The following is a 20,303-nucleotide window of genomic DNA, read 5'->3' as shown; positions in this document are numbered from 1 at the left end:
AATACATTTGTTTTCTCCACAGGCTATCGAGCCCATGAAATGTGTGTGCGCCTGAAGAAACCGAAGCTGGACTATCTGGTTCTCTGCATGCTCTTCAAAGCTCTCTTTCTGAGCACCAGGTATGATGCAAATTTATGTTCCCATATGGATGGGCTAAGGAGAATGGTGTATGGAGAAGAAATCTAACAGGGAACTGTGGGAGGTCGATGGAGACACAAGTATAGTAAATATAAAGAAATCCCAATGACTTCAGTGGGCAAGGCATGTGGTTACAATGACAGAAGACAGACTAGTGTCTCTAGGAAGTGTCTCTAGGAAGGACATCATGTTTAAGGCCCTGTATAAATCAAATTTATTTTTTTTAAAGAAAATTCCCGACAGTTTGCAAGGAATGAATTTGATAAGTACATTTAGTCAATTGTAAGGAAAAATATGTAAAAGATCACCATTTGGGGGCATTTTCTCGATTTCCATGTCCTCCACAAAAATGTGATTTACACAGGGCCCTATTTATGGTGTCTGACCTCATGGCTGACCAAGGAGGAGATGGAGGGATAATACTGAGCCATACCTAACAGCTCTTAATGTGAATTACTATGGATGATAACAATGTGCCCTTGACAGAAAGAGGTGGGAGGCACATTATGAGGGCGACCAAGGACCTCCCTGGTCTATAGAGCCAGGAAGTGAGGAAGTATGGACAGGCTAAGTTTGGCTTTTTGCTTTGGTTGGCTGGTACTTTTCTTCTGAAGTGAATTTCTTCCTCATGAGGAGGCAGTTTGGATCCCCATACTTGGGATGCAGGTACCTCTGTCACATGGCTCAGAAGTGTCAACTGGAGTCATGTGGCAGCCTTATTTCCTCCCACCCCTGGCAGATTAAAAGACTGGTCTGTCTCTTATTAGACATCAGTCTATAAGAACTCTCTCTGAGCCACAGTGGCTTCCTGAACACACTTGTTCTCACAACTGTTCCTTCTGCTGGGGCATGTTTGTCTGTAGTAGTAGGTTGGCCACCTGGCTTCTATATGCACTGCTCCTGGTGCTTTTCCTTGTCAATGACCAGCTGGAAAGGCAATTAGCTATCCACAGTGGACCTTGCAGACACTTATATGCACATAGGGATACTTTGCGCACCTGGGAAGGACCACAGTGGAACGTCTCTATCCACTCAGTGTCTTGTCAGGCATCCTTGAAGCCCTTCTCCATAAGCTCGTTGACCAAAGATCCTTGGAGAGAAAAATAGGATAGATATATGAGTGGAATGATGGATGGGAGGATAGAGAATGAGACATGGAAAGAGGAAAGGAAATAAAGGGATAGGGGAGAAACACCTCAGAATAAAATGAGTCGTGCAATAATTCTCCATGATGTCTAGGTACCAAGACTGTGTGCAAGTACTGAGCTGGCTGGAGCAGTTGGCTGTTGTGGAGGAGACAATCATTGGGATGGCTTGTTTCTTTTCTTACTGTTTAGAACTCTTGCTTTATGCTGGTAAGTACTGGGTAATGAAGACAACAGATAAAGGCGTGCTTTGCAAAGACACTCCTGGACAGGGACGGTTGCCATGTCAACACTGCCAGAAAACGGTGGCGCCATTCTGGCATCTCGTTTGTGGTTAAACTGCAATTGATATGCTTTTAAAGAAGAGAGCTAAAAGATTTAACAGAAAAGGGGTTGTAGCCAGGGCCGGCTCCAGGCACCAGCCCACCAAGCTCGTGCTTGGGGAGGCACCTGGAGGGGGGCGGCGCGGCGCTCCGGCCCCCGGGGAGAGCGGGGCCACGGCCGGGCTCGCGGACCTCCCCCCGGTGCCCTCCCCCCCGGCCGCCGGGGGGAGAGCGGCGAGCCCTGGCTGGGGCTCGCCGCCCTGCTCCCTGCGCTCTGGCCGCCGGGGGGAGAGCGGAGCCCCCACCGGGGCTCACCGCCCTCCTCCCAGGGCTCCTGCTGCCCTCCCCCCGGCCGCCGGGGGAAGAGCGGAGCCCCCGCCGGGGCTCACCGCCCTCCTCCCAAGGCTCCTGCCGCCCTCCCCCTGGGGGCTCTGGCTGCCCTCCTCCCCCCCCCCCCCCGTGGGGGGGGGGGGGGGCGGCCGGCGGCTTTTTTGCCTGGGGCGGCAAAAAAGCCAGAGCCGGCCCTGGTTGTAGCTCCGATGAAGGGATGTTGATATCTGTGTGAACGTTGACGCTTTTGGGATATTCTCATACAAATCTGGAGCCTTATACTGGGAGGTGGGAGGTTGTAAAGTTGGCCAACAAGGCTAACTGGGGTTCTGCAGACTTCACTCAGCCGGCATGGAGGAATTCTCCTCATCTCTACCCCAGTCACCCTGCTCCTTTTAGCCCCCTGGCACTCCGCACATCTAAAGCCTTGCGTACACTTAAAACCTTTGCCAGTATAACTATATCAGTATGGCTGAATTGGCAAAACCCTGCTAATGGAGATGCTGTTATACCAGCAAAAAAATTCTTTTGCTGGTACAGCTTATACCAGTTTTGTGAATGACATAAACTGTACTGGCAAAAGTCCTTTCCCCGCCCAGTATAGCTGCTACGTGCTAGGGCTTTGGCTGGCACAGCTATCTCATTAAAAAAAATCACTCCCCTAACTGACTTAACTAGGCCGGTAAAACATTGAATTGTAGACCTGGCCTAAGGTCTCCAGGACCACAGCACCTTTCGTACAGACTTCAGAAAGCCCACAAAGTGAGGGGACTGGGTGAGAACAGGGGGCTTGGCTGGGAGATTAGGTGGTCACTTCACACCACCTTACAGTGGGTTTCCTGAGGTCTGCAAGAGGGGAGAACTCCCTTGTGAACCTTTGATTGGCGGTGGGAAACCTTTTTCTTTGACAAGTCTAGCCTCTCTACTGATCTGACTATGCTGTCAGCTCTACTTCTGCATGGGAAAGGGCTAGAGACTTTCCTTGCAGTGAAAGTCTAGGGTTCCAGCAATCCTTTTACATGCAACACCAAGCTAGCCAGTGTAGGAATGTCTGTTCCTTGGAGTATCTGTTAAACATGTTTAATAACGTATTGTAGGTTACTCTCACAATCGTGCTCAAAGGCAGTGATCTGCTGAAGCCAATTCTCTTTGGGTTTTTGGTTGTGGTTATCTGTTTTTTTCCCCTAAAAAAGTGGCAAGAAGAATTTGAAACTCTCTTTTTGCTCTATAGTTTAAGGAGGTCCTCTTTCAAAAACACCTTTTAGAAAGAGAGGGATGGATAATGGGACCCAAGTGGCAACCTTCCTTATGGAAGGACTGCTGCTGCTCCACAACATAGGAATTGCTTTGCCCATCCCTGCATCGCATCCATTGTGGAGAACAAATGTAACTCACACACCTCCTGAGCATGGGCATGCACAGCCCATTTCATTAGGGTGTGCACCCAGTGAGCCCCGTCCTAGCCCCACCCCCACCCTGCCCCCATCCACTCCCTCCTACTTCCCGCCCCCAGACTTCCCCCCTCAGAACCTCCAACCCCCCCTGCTCCTTGTCCCCTGACTACCCCCTCCTGGGACCCCTGCCCCTAACTGCCCCTCAGGACCTCACCCCCTATCTAAGCCTCCCTGTTCCTTGTCCCCTGACTGCCCCCCAGGACCCTACCCCCTACCTGTCCCCTGACTGCCCCGACCCTTAGCCACACCCCCGCCCCCAGACAGACCCCCAGGACTCCCATGCTTATCCAACCGCTCCCCGCCCCCAGACAGGACCCCCAGAAATCCCAACCCATGCAACCACCATGCTCCCTGCCTCCCCCAACCCCTCTCCACACCCCTGCCTCCTAACAGCCCCCCCCCCAGAACTCCCGACTCATCCAATCCCCCACAGCTGCTTGTCCCCTGACCACCCCCTCCATAGACCCCCCACCCTAACTGCCCCCCAGGACCCTCCTTACTCCCTGTCCCCTGACTGCCCTGACCCCTATCCGCCCCCTGACAGACCCCGGGACTCCCATGCCCCATCCAACCCGCCCTGCTCCCTGACTGCCCCCTCCAGAGACCTCCCCCAACCCCAGCCACCCCCCCAGGATCCCACCCCCTATCCAACCCACCCTGTCCCCTGACTGCCCCCACCCCTTATCCAACCCCCCTGGCCCCAGACCCCTTAACATGAGATGAGGCTCCTAGCCTCCCCGCGGAGCCAAACACTGCCCTGCGGGAGTGCACAGCCTCGGCCCCCAAAGCGCTGCGTGCGCAGCGGCATGGCTCCAGGGGAGGGGGCCCAGGAGCGCAGACCCTGCGGCTTGCCGCAAGGGGGGGGGGCCATTTGCCCACCCCTGCATTAGGGTGTGCCTGGGCACACCCGGCACACCCCATGCGCACGCCTATGCTGCTGAGTGTGGTGTTCTGTCCCATCTAGTGGCACCAAAACCGCTTAGAGCGAGAGTATGAGTCTGCTCTACAACCTTAGCGAACGGCCATATGGCTTTTAGCTCATGCAGTAGAGGCTCGTGCACTAAGCTCCACAGGTCTCAGATTTGATCCCAGCTGCTGACAATTGGAGTCTGTCGGTGTTACAGAAACATGGGCAGTTTAAAGTGGACTACATGCTTGGGTGATGAGGCTTTCATTTTTTCTGCCCAGTATGGGGTTTCTCCCCTTGCACTAGAGACCACTGATACAGAGCCTGTGACAGCCCCAAGGAGCTCAGTTAAAACTCAAATCTTGCAACATTTCTTTTAGACTTTCATTGAGATCCGAGGATTTTTTATGCCAGGTGATTCAGCTACTTCCAAGATCCCTCTTGACGATCTTTGTACTTATGGTAGTTTTGGAATAGGGAAATACACCCCCACCAGAAGGGGAAACAGCTTCTCTAATGCAAATTTCTTTTACAGGATTTTCATTTAAGTCATTTAAAGAGTGCCTGGAATTCATACAACGCAATGAAAAAAACTGCATCCTTATGACTCAGAACAGCATCATGTTGGGGCTGTATTCATCCGTGGCCATTTGGTAATATACAAAGTCTCCTCAAAATTGCTTTGCTGTGTTACTGGTTTACTCTTTATTTTGCCATATGGTGGGTCGGAATTCAGAAACTTTGGGCCGGATTCTGCCGTCCGTACTCACGTTGAATAGCTCCTTCGTCCATGAGTCCTGTTGAAATCAGTGTGACTACTTGGCGGATCAGGTACTTCTCAATCTGAGTAAGGGTGGCAGAACTGGGCCAGTTCTACTAGAGGACTGAATGGGGTATTCATGAGCCTTAAGGCCACCTTAGCTGGGGGGGGGGGGCTGAAAAGTTTTTGTCATCATGGCACATACCTCGGATGGATAATTTTAGGTCCAGTAAAAACATCTTTATTTTGCATTAAATTATTATAATCAACATCCTTGTGCCTAGGAGTCCTAGTCATGAACCAGTACCCTGCTGTGCTCGGCGCTGTACGAACACAGAATAACGAGACAGTCACTGCCCCCAAAGTACAAGCTAAGTTGGTGGTAATCCTATCTCATGCTTTGCTGCGTGCATTAGGAAGAATTCCTCTGCCCATTGTATAGCACTGGGCAGGTAGCTAGATGCAGCGTGAGTTTTCCATATATAGGTCGGTGCCACTGGCTGGTCCAATAGTCCAATCTCCTACAGCAAATCTTATGTGGATCTGTCTCTTGGTGATCTAGGTTTGCCAGACTTCAGCAGTGGGGCAACTTCAAGGAGCCTTTTGAAAAGGCCAGAAGGTTGCTGAGGAGAACTAGCGCCTCATTCTTTGCTACCAGTGGATTCTGTAGATTCTTGGAGTGTGAGATCCTTATGCTACGGAAACATCTTGAGGAAAGGCCTGAATTGGTCCGGGAGACTCGTACTAAGATGCTAAAGGTGAGAGGGAGAAGGAGATGTCCACATTATGTGGAAAGACTGTAAAATGCAATACATCTGCAAATGGCGGCTGGATATCTCCTGATGGCTGCTAGACATGGAGGGCCTGATCCAAAGCCCATGATGTCAATGGGAGTCTTTCAATGGGCTTTGAATCAGGCCCACTGGGAGCAGCCATCTATCACGTTTCCCTGCACGCCTCTCTTTCAGACACTGGGCATTATGATAGGTCAGGATGGGCAGACTAGGGGAGTCCAGAGTCGTCGTCTAGTGGTGTGTGGGTGGTCTGGTAACTGGGAGGACAATTGGTATTCCAGGCAGTCCGGGGCAATGGTTAGAGTTCTCGCGGGGGGGGGGGGGGGGGGGTCTGTCGCCAGGAGATACAATCGAAGGGTTTGGGTTGGCAAGATAGGTAGGTGCAGTCAGGCAAGGCAGAGTCAGGTGAGACAGTACAGCAGCAAGGCAAGGTCAGGCAAAACAGCAGGGCAGCAACGTGGTCCAGGCAGTAATGGCCTACTGCTCAGACAGCTTCCTCTTCCTGTTGGGGTCTTTATATAGTCCAGGTGCCTAGTGAGAATGCTGTCAGTCCAGCCAATCAGGGGTTGTGGGGCTGTAGGTCTTTAGCACCAAGGCCGTCAGTCAGGGGTAGTGGTTCAGCATGCTGCCATGGCGCAGACACTGGGGATCCCTTTTAGGGACCCAATGGACTTGGATTCAATACCAGGGTCCTGACACCTGCAGCACTCCAGCCCTGTGTATCTACTCAGCTCTACTAGCCTCGGTCTCCTCCCTTGAATTGCCTAGTTCCCTGTTCGGGCCCCTGGGATTGTTTTAATGGCTGTTCAGGTGGTGGGTTGGTTTTGAAATCCCTTCAGTGCTGCACTACACTCCGCATGAGCAATAACCAATGCAAAGCTATTACAAGTGGAGGGGAAAGTTGATCATCATTTTGCTTCTTTCCAGTTGATTCATCCCAAAATTGGTGGCAAGAATTGCAAAAACTCTTTTTTCCCCATAATACACTACAATGGAGAGGAGGGGAAATCCCCAGACAAAATGAAGTGCCCCCAAAGCATACAGAGACACTTCTATTTTTGGCATGGAACATGGAAACTGGTCAAAAGTGATGTTCTATATTTGTATGTGTCCAGCTGTGCAGGGGAGGAGGGGAGAAGGCATTGACATTTTTGCATTGTGCAGCTAGGTTTATTTCTACATTATAGAGTTTGTAGGGGAGACAGAGAAACTTGAATTTGATGCAATAAGAGGCAGGAAGCTAGTGGAAGGATTCAGAAAGTGGGGGCAACCCTTGATCAAACAGCAGTATTTCATTATCATAGCCCTTCAACGATATGTTTCCAGGGCCAGTAATTGATGCACATTTGTGGGGTGAGAGAACCATGACTGATTATTCGGACATTGTGAGGATGCAGAAAAAGATGCTATTAAGGCTGTGACAGATGTCCCCTCATCCCCATCCCACTCATTTTGCAAGAAACATATCTTTAGGATCCTCTCAGAGTGGCCTCTGGACAGGAGGTAGAAGAGAAATCAGCCACACACAGGGCACAATTCCCAAAGAGGATTTGTCCTGTAGGTCGGATAAGAGACTATTGCAAAGCCAAGTTAGTGAGTGCTGCCTAAGTGCATGATCAAGACGAGTTCATACAGTCTGAATCTTCCTGGTTTTTATCTCACCCCTGCTACTTTCTATCTCTCTGCAGGTTTCCTGTTTCTTTCTAGCTGGCTCTTCTCCTCAGGCCATACTGTATTCCTGCAAAGGGATCTCAAAGCTCTGGGATGTCATCCTGACATGAATCTCAATTGTTCTCTTGTTAGGACTTGGACCAGGTTCTCTCTCGATGCTCCACACGCCCTATCTGTTACCCTCGGGTTTACCACCTGAAAGCCTATATCCTCCTGGTGTTGGGCAATGAAGAACAGAGCCAAATCTACCTATCCCAAGCATTCCAACTCTGACACACATATGGAAACCTCCTGGAGAAATCCTGCTGGAGATCAGCAATGTAAGTCCCGAGAGCTGGTAATCTGAAAGCTCTTTCCTTTGAGCACCAGATGAGCTGGTCTCTGGGAAGGGATTTAGGATTCCCTAGAAAAAAGTGGAGCTGGCTGCAGGTCAATGGCTGCAATATAGATAAAGTCAAGGGGTGGGGGGGCGGTGTTGTGAGGGCAAATGATCGAAATCCTGGATGGAGCGGGTGGGTACCTGCAGTAGGCTGTACCTCCCTAGCACCCCCTGGGGGAAAGGATGGGACCTGTTCCTGTGGCAGAGTCCAGTGCTGTTCATAGCCCCTGCCCCCTTGCCCAGGGGTAGGGGGAATTAAAGTAGCCCAAACAAACAGTTTGGGAAGTCAAAGAAAAAGAGAGCAAAAAAGGGCAAAAGTTTCAGCCCTTCTCCTTTCTGCAGGGCCTGGGTGGGCAAGGCTCTCTAGCTGTTTCCCCAGTCAGCAACCCCTGCTTCTGGGAGTCAGGGACCGCGGCACTGCAGTCCTGCTCCTTCAGAGTGCTGCCCCAAACTGAGCTGGGATCCTCCTTTTTAAGCCCCCCCCCCCCGCCCCATACCTAGGCTGGACAAGGCTTACAGCTGCACTGGCTTGAGGCTGGTTGTGCTGGAGGAGCTCTTTAACTCCTTCCTGACAGGGGCGGGGAACTGCCGCACCACTGTGACATACACCCCAAGCCCACCTAACTTCTAACTTCCACTAACATTTGTGGTATATTCTCAGACAGCCTGGGGCTGGCATGACATTTGGGGACAAGGCTTGGGGAGGAGCATGCGCAGCACCTGATCCTTCACCCTGTTGTGTACGTCCACACCCACCCACATCATCAGAACTCTCCTCCAACAGAATGGAACAGAATCTCTCAAGGACTCCATTAACTGTGCTACTGCTCACCCTGCAGTGGTGACTATTTACAAAACCCAACAAATAGGCTCCCAGCTCTTGCCAGGGTTACTCTGCAGTACTCCTTGTCTATGCTACAGGGAAAAGTCGATCTAAGTTACGCAATTTAAGTTACGTGAATAGCGTAACTCAAGTCGATGTAGCTTAGATCTATTTACCACAAAGTCTATACTACGCAATGTCGACAGGAGATGCTCTCCCATCGACTCCCCTTACTTGATCTGGTGGCATATAGGAGTCAACGGGAAAGCAATCTGTGGTCCATTTAGCAGGTCTTGACCTGCGAAATTGATCACTGATGCATCGATCGCCGTGCGTCGATCCCCCGGTAAGTGTAGACAAGCCCACATCTGCCAAGCTGGGGAGTGAGATGCAGCCTGAGATTTCAACCCAAGTGTCTCACTCAGTATTGTGTGAACAGCACTTATCTTGACGTCACTGGACGGTTCTCAGGGCTATGGTTTAAGAAGCATAAAATCCCATTCAAAACATTTAACAGGTTTGGGACCATTTCTAGTACACGCCCAACCATTCCAAAATAACATTGCTTCCTGCTCTGCGCCTCCTGGAACTTGTGCTTTGGAGAACATTTTGATGGAAGATCTAGAGGAGCATCATTTTTAGGGGCCAGTGGTTTTCTCTCTAGCGCAAACTTTATATTTGCAAAATTAAATCTCCTTTTCATGTTGTCCATGCGTCTGTCTACACCTGCCTGCCTATCATGGCTTGGTCCAACTTGTCATGGTTAACATAGCATCTTCTCCCTAGCATGGCCGTAACATGCTCCACGTCTACACACACACTTGGGTTTCTATTATGCTATTGACTGTGCTGACCCACCTGTGCTTTGAGGTCGAGCCTCGGTCATTGTCAGTGTCATGGTGAGCAGAGGGCAATGTTGTGTTAGCCCAAAGAGTGCAAATGGACATCCCAGTGCAATCCCATACGGCAGAGGTGGCCTGTCTGGACACTTGTCTGCATTCCACTGTCCAGGAGTCAGCCTCACCAGGACCCACCTACTTGTACAAACAATGCAGCACACGTGGGTGGCCCCTAGCTGCACAGTGCTTCCACAGTGGCAGGCTTCTTCCGGTGATTGATTTGTGATCTGATCTCTACAATGCCTCATTGGATCATCCGACCAGGCTGCCAGCTGGCCAGCACCGACATCAGCATGCTCACTGCCTTACAGACAGGGCCAGAGCCTGTGGTACCATATGATCACAGCAATCAGGGAAGGTGTATAGTATGATAGCATTTCCCAGCATCTGGCAGAGATGGACATTCCCTGTACTGGAGACTGCATTATGAGAGCAATAGAGGAGAAGGCCTCTGAATGCCAGGGGGAAGAGGAATCTGATGAAGTGCTTCCTGAGACAGCTGCAGGTTCAACCTGGAGAGCAGGAGAAATGCCATTCAGATCTGGTAAGCTACTTTTTAGTTGTGAAAATGTACCAATGGGGTCTGATTTGGATTGGGAAGGGAATGCATTCCCAGGTTCTCCTGAGTGTGTTTGTAAGAGCCCTGCACAAGCCACCCTTCCCCTCTTTCCCTCCTTCTTTCCTACACCTCCATTGCATGGTCGTAGGTCCCAGCACACCCAGTCCCCACCCCAATTTCCCTTTCTTGACCCCACACCTTCTGGTTGCCTGGCCTACTGTTCCCAGTAGGGACAGAAACGCCCAGTCCCTGATGAACAGCAGCTGGCTGTTGTCAGATGTCAGACAAGCAGAGAAAAATGTAAAAGGCCCACAAGCAGCAATGCAGAAAGACTTAAAAACAGGAGCATTACTAAAGATCTAGTGCAGTCTGGCCAAGACACCTACATGACAACGTATCTGCTGGGCCATGTGCCCTGAAGCACCTGCAAAGAGGCTGGTATAATTGGAACACACTGCCAGATGGTAGCATGCCTGCAATGCATGAAAATCAGTGCACAGTAATATGCGCTTTCATGGTACACTCCTCATATAGACAGGACATGGAACAAGTGAAGGCAACCACAGGAACAATGGACATATAACAGTGACAAGCATTCTTACTGGAAGAGTTTTACCATTGACCGTGTTAGTTTCTGACCTAATTTTAGCCCACTCTTGTGAGGTAATGTCAGAAAATATCTCAAAGTCAGTGCTCTAATGTAGCTCTTGCGTTTCTTGACAGAGCCTATTTTCTTCTCCTGCCCAGGGAGCTGATTGGAGCAAATGGCTGGGGTGTATAGTTTGGAATTTAGAAGTTAAGCAAAATGGCTACATTTGTCTCATCCCTTGAAAGTACAGTATTAGGCTAAGAAAGGTGTGATGGCTTACTATGGACACAAACTCAAAACTACTTGGTTTGTCTTAACAGGACCTTCTACCATGGCCCCGGGTGCACAGTTCTGTTTTGGACCAAGACAACAAAGGCCAGTGTGGGCACTGGAGTTAAAACTCTCCTTTGCCATGATGCCAAGTGCTTTGAGACCACAGTCTACCATGTTGACCAATATTGTCTCACTGTTTTCTTGTGCTCCCCGTCTGTCTGTATCCACCTGTTGACTCTTGTCTTAGATTGATAGCTCCTTGGGGCAGGGATGGTTTTTTGTTCTGTTTGTCCAGCACCGAGCACAATGAGGCAATACAAATAAAAAATAATACTAATAGACAGGCTGACAGCTTTGGGGCCAGGAAGCACCTGCTATTGGCCTTTTAAAAAGACATTGGCCAGAAATATGCTTGGTCCAATCACAGTTGGAGGTGAAGGGGGAAAAAAGTATGGGAAATCTACAGCTAGGATGGCATATAAACCATGGCTACCTACTTTCATCAGAAGGACATGCCCCAGGAAGAGAGGGGATTTGAAATATGGATGTCTGAGAACTTTTTCCAGACCCAAATGGACACAGGTAGAGTTCTAACCATCTGCGTAAGATCCTTCTCTGGCTCCTTGTTTACAGTACTCTGCCATACAAAATGTGGAAGACTTGAGTTTGGAATCGGCCTTTCCAACCACAGGCTCTGCCAGCCTAGCCTGTGAAATTCCACCCCGGTGGCAAACTGAGAGAACAATTCCCCTAGCAAGATGCATTTTTATCATCTTGGAGGACAGTTCTGTGGTTTGATGGTTCTGTTCTGGTGTCATCATTGAAAAGGCAGCTGGCCTGCTTTATTGCAATAAAGTCTTTTGTAGAAAGATAAGTCACTACAATATTTACACTTCCAGTATAGCGCCTCTGTAGCGTGAAGCAGGAGTAAATCATCAAATGAAAACCATTCACCTTACACCCTAAAAGGACGTAAGTAAGGGGGCTTAAGGGGCCTCAACATCCCTGTGTGGGCTATCTGTATTGTGGGTCACAACATGGGGAGCTGAGTAGTTTCAATGGGGTCCTGCTTCCCTTCCTACATAGGAGCAGGGAATCCAACACACCAGCCAGCAGTGCTGAGCCAGCATGGAAGGGGAAGAGATCTGTGCCTGGTTTAGGCGTGATGCAGATTACTTCCTTCCCCAAAGCCAGCTGGGAACCAAGGGTCAAATTGCAACTTTCGTAATCCGTTTGTTCCCTGGCTTGCTGGTGGGGCAGTGTGGGATAGATAGCGATCGATAGCAAGAATAGGGGGCTCTTGTCAGACTCCTCCCCTTCCTGACCATCTTGGAAATGCTGTCTCTGAAGATCCAGTCTCATTCTGGCATCTCGTTTCCCTTTTGTTTCCCTAGGAGTGGTGGTTCACTGCAAAAGGCCCCGTGGAAGGCTTATGGCTGAAGGCCGCACCAGATTTTCCCAAGTGGGAAATAGGAATGACAGAGAGAGACTTTCCAGAGATCCATAAAACCAAGTACTTCCTGCAGGTGCCAGCATTGGATATTAACAATCCTTTCCCAGAACCTGAGATCCCCGATGTCTGAGCTGCATGTAGTTCTGCCCAACTGGAGCACTTTGTAAGCCTTTCTAGCCGGCACTGCCCAAATTTGTAAGCATTTATGATATTCCTACGGTACACATAACAACACCTGCTCTCTGCAAAGCCCTCTGTATTTGCTCATCTCTTCCTTTGGTAAATGTAAGTTCTAATGTCTCACCGTGGCTTGCTTAGACCATTTTTCCTCACTGTTAATTAAACTCTGCAGTATCTCTTCATTATAGTAATTTATTCCTTTATAACCTGGAACAGAATCTAGTGCTATTCCCAAAAAGGAAAGTGTGATGGGTTGGATCACAGAACTCCCCCTGAGAGCTGCCAACCGATGTGCCAAGACTACTTCTATCCCTGTTTTCCCTGCCAGCTCAGGACTCCAGCACCCTCTCTTGCTGAGCCAGACATTCCCATCTGCTCCAACACAAACCCAGGGTCTGAATTACTTGCCCCAAAGCTGCAGGTTTACCTGAAAACAGCTCACAGAAGTGTGCTTGTCTTTAGCACTCCGATGCCCAACTCCCAATGGGGTCTAAACCCAAATAAATCCGTTTTACCCTGTATAAAGCTTATGCAGGGTAAACTCATAAATTGTTCGCCCTCTATAACACTGATAGAGAGATATGCACAGCTGTTTGCTCCCCCAGGTATTATTAATTAACTCAGAGTATGTATTAAGTAAAAAGTGATTTTATTAAATACAGAAAGTAGGATTTAAGTGGTTCCAAGTAGTAACAGACAGAACAAAGTAAGTCACCAAGCAAAATAAAATAAAATGTGCAAATCTATGTCTAATCAAACTAAATACAGATAATCTCACCCTTAGAGATGCTTCAGTAAGTTTGTTCCTCAGACTGGACACCTTCCAGGCCTGGGCACAATTCTTTCCCCTGGTACAGCTCTTGTTCCAGCTTAGGTGGTACCTATTGGATTTTTCATGATGGCTCCACCACCCCCTTTGTTCTGTTCCACCCCTTTATATATCTTTTGCATAGGTGGGAACCCTTTGGCCCTCTGGGTTCCCTCCGCCCCCACTGGAAAAGCACCAGGTTAAAGATGAATTCCAGTTCAGGTGACATGATCACATGTCACTGCAAGACTTCATTACCCACTTGCCAGCACACACATATACAGAAAGACTTACAGGTAAAACACAGCCATCTGCAGACAATGGTTCTGGTTAATGGGAGTCATCAAGATTCCAAACCACCATTAATGGCCCACACTTTACACAATTACAATAGACCCTCAGATTTATATTTTATATTTCTAGTTTTAGATACAAGAGTGGTACATTTATACAAATAGGATGATCACACACAGTAGATAAGCTTTGTAATGATACCTTACAAGAGACCTTTTGCATGAGGCATATTCCAGTTACATTATATTCACTTCTTATCATGTTTTTATAAAGCCATATAGACTGCACAACGTCACAGAAAGTCTAATTTAATTTTTTTTAAACATTCACGACTAAAATGCACTTTCTTCAACAAAGTCACTACAACGCTCCACCCACTGTAACAATGCAGCCTATGGGCGGGACACTACTGAGAGTATCAATTCAGGACAAATTGCTTAGAGCGGGGAAGTCACAGCCCAAGGCTGAGGTTCCTTCACTATTAAGGTACACCAAACCAGCCAAACAGAGAGGACTTCAGTTTCAGTCCACTGGCTAACCAGAAGTCATCAAGCAATTCCCTCAGACACTCTAGTTTCCCAGTGTCACCACCAGCACCACTCCTTATGGGGACAAATGGTTATGAAAACCAATACCTCAGTAAAAGAAAAAAGGTTCTCCCAATCCCAAAAGACCAAGCCCCAGACCCATGTCAATATACCAATTAGATTTTAACCACAAATCATGCTGTTGCCAATCCTTTAGAATCTAAAATCTAAAGGTTTATTCATAAAAAGAAAGAAATATAGATGAGAGCTAAAATTGGTTAAACAGAATCAATTACATACAGCAATGGCAAAGTTCTTGGTTCAGGCTTGTAGCAGTGATGGAATAAACTGCTGGCTTAAGTTAAGTCTCTGAGTACATCCCCAGCTAGGATGGGTCATTCAGTCCTTAGTGCAGAGCTTCAGTTTGTAGCGAAGTTCCTCCAGAGATAAGAAGCAGGCTTGAAGACAAAATGGAGAAGATGCAGCTGCCTTTTATAGTAGGGCTACCATACGTCCGGATTTCCCCGGACATGTCCGGCTTTTCGCTCTTTAAATAGCCGTCCGGGGGGGATTTCTAAAAATCTAAAAATGTCTGGGATTTCCCCCCCGGTCGGCTATTTAAAGAGCGAAAAGCGGCTGATAGGGCAGCCGAGCGCTGCTCGCATTGGGGCCTCAGTAACCAAAGCCCCTTCCCGGCTCCCCCCATCCCCTGCAGCCTTAGCACGCCGCCCGGCAGCGCTGGGGGCGGGTCTGTGCGCCTGTGAGGGAACGCGGCGGCGGGGCTAGCAGCGGCAGCCAGAGCCCCTCCCCCCCTCCTCCCGCTCGGGCGGGGTGGGGCGGAGCCAGACACCTTGCTCTAAGCCGAGCGGCACGGTAAGGGGGCTGGGGAGTTGGAGAAGGGGGGCAGTCAGGGGACAGGGAGCGGGGGGGGGGTTAGATGGGTCGGGGGTTCTGGGGGGGCTGTCAGTGGGGCAGGGGTGTGGAGAGGGGTCAAGGCAGGCAGGGAGTAGAGGGGGTTGGATGGGTCAGGAGTTCTGGGGGTCCTGTCAGGGGGTGGGGAGCAGTTGGATAGGGCATGGGAGTCCTGGGGATCTGTCTGGGGGCGGGGGTGTGAATATGGGGTGGGGGTGTGGATAAGGGTCGGGGCAGTCAGGGGACAGGTAGGGTCCTAGGGGGGCAGTTAGGGTGGGGGGTTCTCAGGAGGAAGCAGTCAGGGGACAAGAAGCAGGGAGGCTTAGATAGGGGGTGGGGTCCTAGGGGGCAGTTAGTGGCAGGGGTCCCAGGAGGGGCACTCAGGGGACAAGGAGCGGGGAGGTTGAGGGTTCTGAGGGGGGCAGTCAGGGGGTGGGAAGTGGGAGGGAGTGGATGGGGCGGGGCAGGGCAGAGGCAGGGCTAGAGCGGGGCTCCCCCCCCCCCCACCCAGTGTCCTCTTTTTTGATTGTGGAAATATGGTAACCCTATTTTATAGTCTCTTGCCAGGCAGCCTGTGCTTCCTTTGTTTCAAACACAAGCTGCCCAGCACATGGCTTGGAAGCCTTAAGTTCTCTCCATAGGCATGTCCCTGCATGCCTTGCTGAGTCATTAGGTGTATCTGCCTTCTCTCAATGGGTCAGTTGTCTAGCTGATGGTCCTTAATGGGCCATCAAGCTGATGCCAAATTGTCTGGGGTGTCACCCAGAAGCATAGCACAAGTTTGAAATACAGACAGTATAGAGCCAATACTTATAACTTTAAATACAAAAAATGATATGAAGGGTTAAAATTCATGTGCATTTTATATAACAACCTGGTATATGGATTGTGCCAGGTCTTTTTCAGACCCAAAGTCCAGAGTTTGGTCTGGAGACCAAAGGCCTAGCAAATAGTAATTAGCTAAAAAAAGCAAAATAAACAAAATAACATTGCCTTTGCTAAAATATGCTTAATCAGTAAAAATGCCAAATGTTAAAACAATAACTAAATAATTATGTTTCATCCAATGTTTCAAATTAAACAAAAAATCCCTGTTCCTATTGTGTTTCTCCTAAAGGGAAAACAGTCTTCCCACAGATCCAACCTTGAGTTTATAAAAATGGGCACATGTCAGTATAAAATATGGCATCCTTCCACCTCCTTTCCCAGGGACCAATGCCCTGCCTTAAGACATAAAGGAGACAATCTGTATTATCATATTTTTTCACCTGGGGATCTGTCTGGGGCCTGTCTGTCTGTTTCTTTGCTTTAACCCCTAGGAATGTACCTGTTAGACAATTAAAAAAATTGCTCCATTCCTATGAACCCCAAATCAAAATGATATATTTTATACTAATAACCTTTTATCAAAGTATTAATTAAATGTTAATTTGCTAACTTAAAACCATGAGCGGAGACATTATGTAACCTTTTAACCATTGGCTAATGTGCTATCTTGTCTTGCTGCAAAACCTATCCTGGGGTGTGGAACTGCCTACCCCGTCACTTTCCCCCGCCCATAAAAAATCTATATATTCTATTGTAATCAATTAATTAACAGTGTCTCTGAGCCTAATAAGCCAAGTGACACTCCGCCAGCGCTGTGTGTAATAAACTCCTATGCTTGACCTCTACACGTGTATGCGAAAGGGGGAAGATTGGTAAAATGCCTCAGTTATTGTAAACATTGGTGTGCACACCACCAAGTAAACTTAGCATAATACAATCTGGTTAACCAAACCTGCTGGCCTCCAGATAGGTAGCAAAAAAATAACAAATATAAGCTATGATTTCAAAATCTAGGCTGTGTCGCTCGCTGACCGGTGTTAGGTGTGATGAGGAAATTTAATAAGCTACGATTTCAGAATCTAGGCTGTGTCACTCGCTGAATGATATCAGGAGCAAGAGGAAAGTTTGAACAAGCTTTTAAAAATGTTCAAAAAAAGCTGCATACACCCTCAGTCGTAGCATGACTGAGCATAAGGGGAGAACTTAGGGTTTCTCGCTCTGCCCCTGGGAGGGGTTTTTATTTTTGGTGTATGAACCCTCGGTGGTAGAAGGCCGAGCAATACAAAGGGAAGCTTAGCGTCTCTCCCTCTGGCCCAGAGTGGGTTAAAAACATAAGATACAGATCTTATTCTGTTAAACCAAACTCTGAAGGATATAGGAGTTTGGGCAGTGTAGTGTGGTTCATGTTTGTTTGTTTTGTTTTTTTGTAAGTAATATTGTGGTAATTTCACAATTTTGAAGAAAATGTTTAAGGAATGGGACCAGGAAGGGTGGGGGTTAGTTGGAAAGCCCACCCTCCTTGCTAAATTGGTAATGGAACAAGGCTTGTGCCCATGGAAAGGAACTGTTTATTGGAAAAAGCAGAATCGGGCCCAGGCAAGCAACAGATAAAGAAACTGGAAAACAGGTTGGGTACAGAGAGTTAAAACAGCACTCTCAAATCTTACAGCAGCAGTAACATCAGGAGAAAAAACATTTAAGACCCCAGAAGGGGACAGTCCTTTGGGACCCCTCTGGAGATTGGGAAGGGGAATATTTGGGATATTTGGGTAAATTCCTCCTCCCAAGGCCAAAATGCCATTGAAACAGTTAACAACAGTGCCTACTTCTGCCTCAGCTCTCCAGGCCATGGCAAAATGGCTGGAGATTTTAAAACAATTTTTTTTTCTAGATAAAGTGTTAACGCCCTTTTACTGAGAGAAATTAGAGGATTTCAAATTAGAGGATTAGAGGATTGGGCCGAAAAAAACCTGATGAGGTTCAACAAGGACAAGTGCAGAGTCCTGCACTTAGGACGGAAGAATCCCATGCACTGCTACAGACTAGGGACCGAATGGCTAGGTAGCAGTTCTGCAGAAAAGGACCTAGGGGTCACAGTGGACGAGAAGCTGGATATGAGTCAACAGTGTGCTCTTGTTGCCAAGAAGGCTAACGGCATTTTGGGCTGTATAAGTAGGGGCATTGCCAGCAGATCGAGGAACGTGATCGTTCCCCTTTATTCGACATTGGTGAGGCCTCATCTGGAATACTGTGTCCAGTTTTGGGCCCCACACTACAAGAAGGATGTGGAAAAATTGGAAAGAGTCCAGCGGAGGGCAACAAAAATGATTAGGGGTCTGGAGCACATGACTTATGAGGAGAGGCTGAGGGAACTGGGATTGTTTAGTCTCCAGAAGAGAAGAATGAGGGGGGATTTGATAGCAGCCTTCAACTACCTGAAGGGGGGTTCCAAAGAGGATGGAGCTCAGCTGTTCTCAGTGGTGGCAGATGACAGAACAAGGAGCAATGGTCTCAAGTTGTAGTGGGGGAGGTCCAGGTTGGATATCAGGAAAAACTATTTCACTAGGAGGGTGGTGAAACACTGGAATGCGTTACCTAGGGAGGTGGTGGAGTCTCCTTCCTTGGAGGTTTTTAAGGCCCGGCTTGACAAAGCCCTGGCTGGGATGATTTAGCTGGGAATTGGTCCTGCTTTGAGCAGGGGGTTGGACTAGATGACCTCTTGAGGTCCCTTCCAACTCTGATATTCTATGATTCTATGATTCTATGAAAGGGAGGATTTACACTCTCAAAAAATGCATCACTTAATTAGCATTTGTGCAGCCCCAAGTACCAAACACATTGTGGCAGAAACTAAGCAGGTTCTGCCATGGTGGAAGCACTGTGCTAATTTGTTTTCAAGCTTCTATCTTTCAGGCTCTGAACCAGAACATCAGGAGAGCTGGTACCAGCTGCACCCCTGCCCCTGCAGCCTCTATGCCCCTGCCTGCCCTGCTCCTCCTCGCCCTGCAGCCCCTGCTCCCCACTCGCCCTGCAGCCCCCACACTCCTCTGCCCTTGCAGCCTCTGCGCCCCCCGCCTGCCCTGCCCCTGCAGCCTCTATGCCCCTGCCTGCCCTGCTCCTCCTCGTCCTGCAGCCTCTGCGCCCCCCACCTACCCTGCTCTCCCGCTCACCCGGCAGCCTCTGCCTGGCAGGGGCTTCAGACGCTCAGCGGTGACCAGGGCGGCGCGGGTCCCTGCAGCCCTGGCCACAGCCTCCTTCCTGCCGCCGCCGAGCATGTTCCCCAGCCTGTTGTCCCCGGCGGAAACAGTTCCCACGGCGGCGCCGGGTTCCGAGCCGCGCGGGGCAACGGGGCCACAGGAAGGGTCCCCCAGTGGCCGGGGGGCCCCCGCCCGTGAGGGAAGCCCGAGCCCTCCTCCGTTTCCCGCCTGAGTATTGTAGCTGGGGCAGCTGGGCTGCGCTGCGGACCCGGCGGATCGTGCTGGGCAGACCCTGGCTTATGCCTCCCTATTTCCCCGGACATGTCCGGCTCTTTGGAAATTCCCCCCCAGACGGGGATTTGAGCACCAAAAAGCCGGACATGCCCGGGGAAATCCGGACGTATGGTAACCCTACTTTCCTAACAGTTCCTAACATTCTATCCACTGGATCACCTTTGTCCACAAGTTTGTTGGCCCTATAGCAGGGATCGGCAACCTTTGGCACGTGGCTCGCCGCCATTGGCCTGGAGCGGCGAACCGCGGCCAGTGGGAGCTGCGATCAGCTGAACCTGTGGACACGGCAGGTAAACAAACCGGCCCGACCTGCCAGGGTGCTTACCCTGGCGAGCCGCGTGCCAAAGGTTGCCGACCCCTGCCCTATAGCCTATTATTGCTGATAATGGGCAGTTGCTGCTCATTGCTTATGAAAACTGACTTCACAATGAGCCCTGTACAGAACTCTCTTAAAGGAGGAAAAAATATTTATTTGCCTGATTCACATGGCATTTTGAGGTTTAATTAATTAGTTTCTCATGGTAGCTTTGAAGATGTAAATGCTCAGGGTGCTTAGACGCTCTCCTAATGTGGATGGAATAGCTTGTGATCAAACTGCCCTCCAATTTTTGATTTTACTCACAATCTCTGCTACCATTTGTGGCTGCATGGACCACTTCCCCACCCATTTGTTTCATAGTTTCACAGAGTTTAAGGGCAGAAGGGACCATTTGATCATCTAGTCTGACTTCCTCTATAACACAGGCCGGAGAATTTCCCCAGTTAT

General features: G+C 49.3%; 1 protein-coding gene across 1 annotated transcript in view; it reads left to right on the top strand.

Annotated features, from left to right (window-relative positions):
- The window catches only part of LOC101950113 (adenylate cyclase type 10-like), a 62,369-nt gene extending 53,993 nt beyond the window's left edge, over positions 1 to 8,376 (top strand). The window contains exons 23-27 of the mRNA XM_065594075.1: positions 23 to 119; positions 1,378 to 1,493; positions 4,833 to 4,950; positions 5,620 to 5,815; positions 7,655 to 8,376. Of these exons, the coding sequence (XP_065450147.1) occupies positions 23 to 119; positions 1,378 to 1,493; positions 4,833 to 4,950; positions 5,620 to 5,815; positions 7,655 to 7,795 (668 nt within the window). The 3' untranslated portion in view covers positions 7,796 to 8,376. The remainder of the gene's footprint in view (positions 1 to 22; positions 120 to 1,377; positions 1,494 to 4,832; positions 4,951 to 5,619; positions 5,816 to 7,654) is intronic.
- Positions 8,377 to 20,303: the final 11,927 nt, after the last annotated feature.

Source organism: Chrysemys picta, chromosome 4 (assembly GCF_011386835.1).
Source record: "Chrysemys picta bellii isolate R12L10 chromosome 4, ASM1138683v2, whole genome shotgun sequence".
Taxonomy (NCBI): Eukaryota; Metazoa; Chordata; order Testudines; family Emydidae; genus Chrysemys; species Chrysemys picta.
This window is presented reverse-complemented; position numbering and strand designations above follow the sequence as displayed.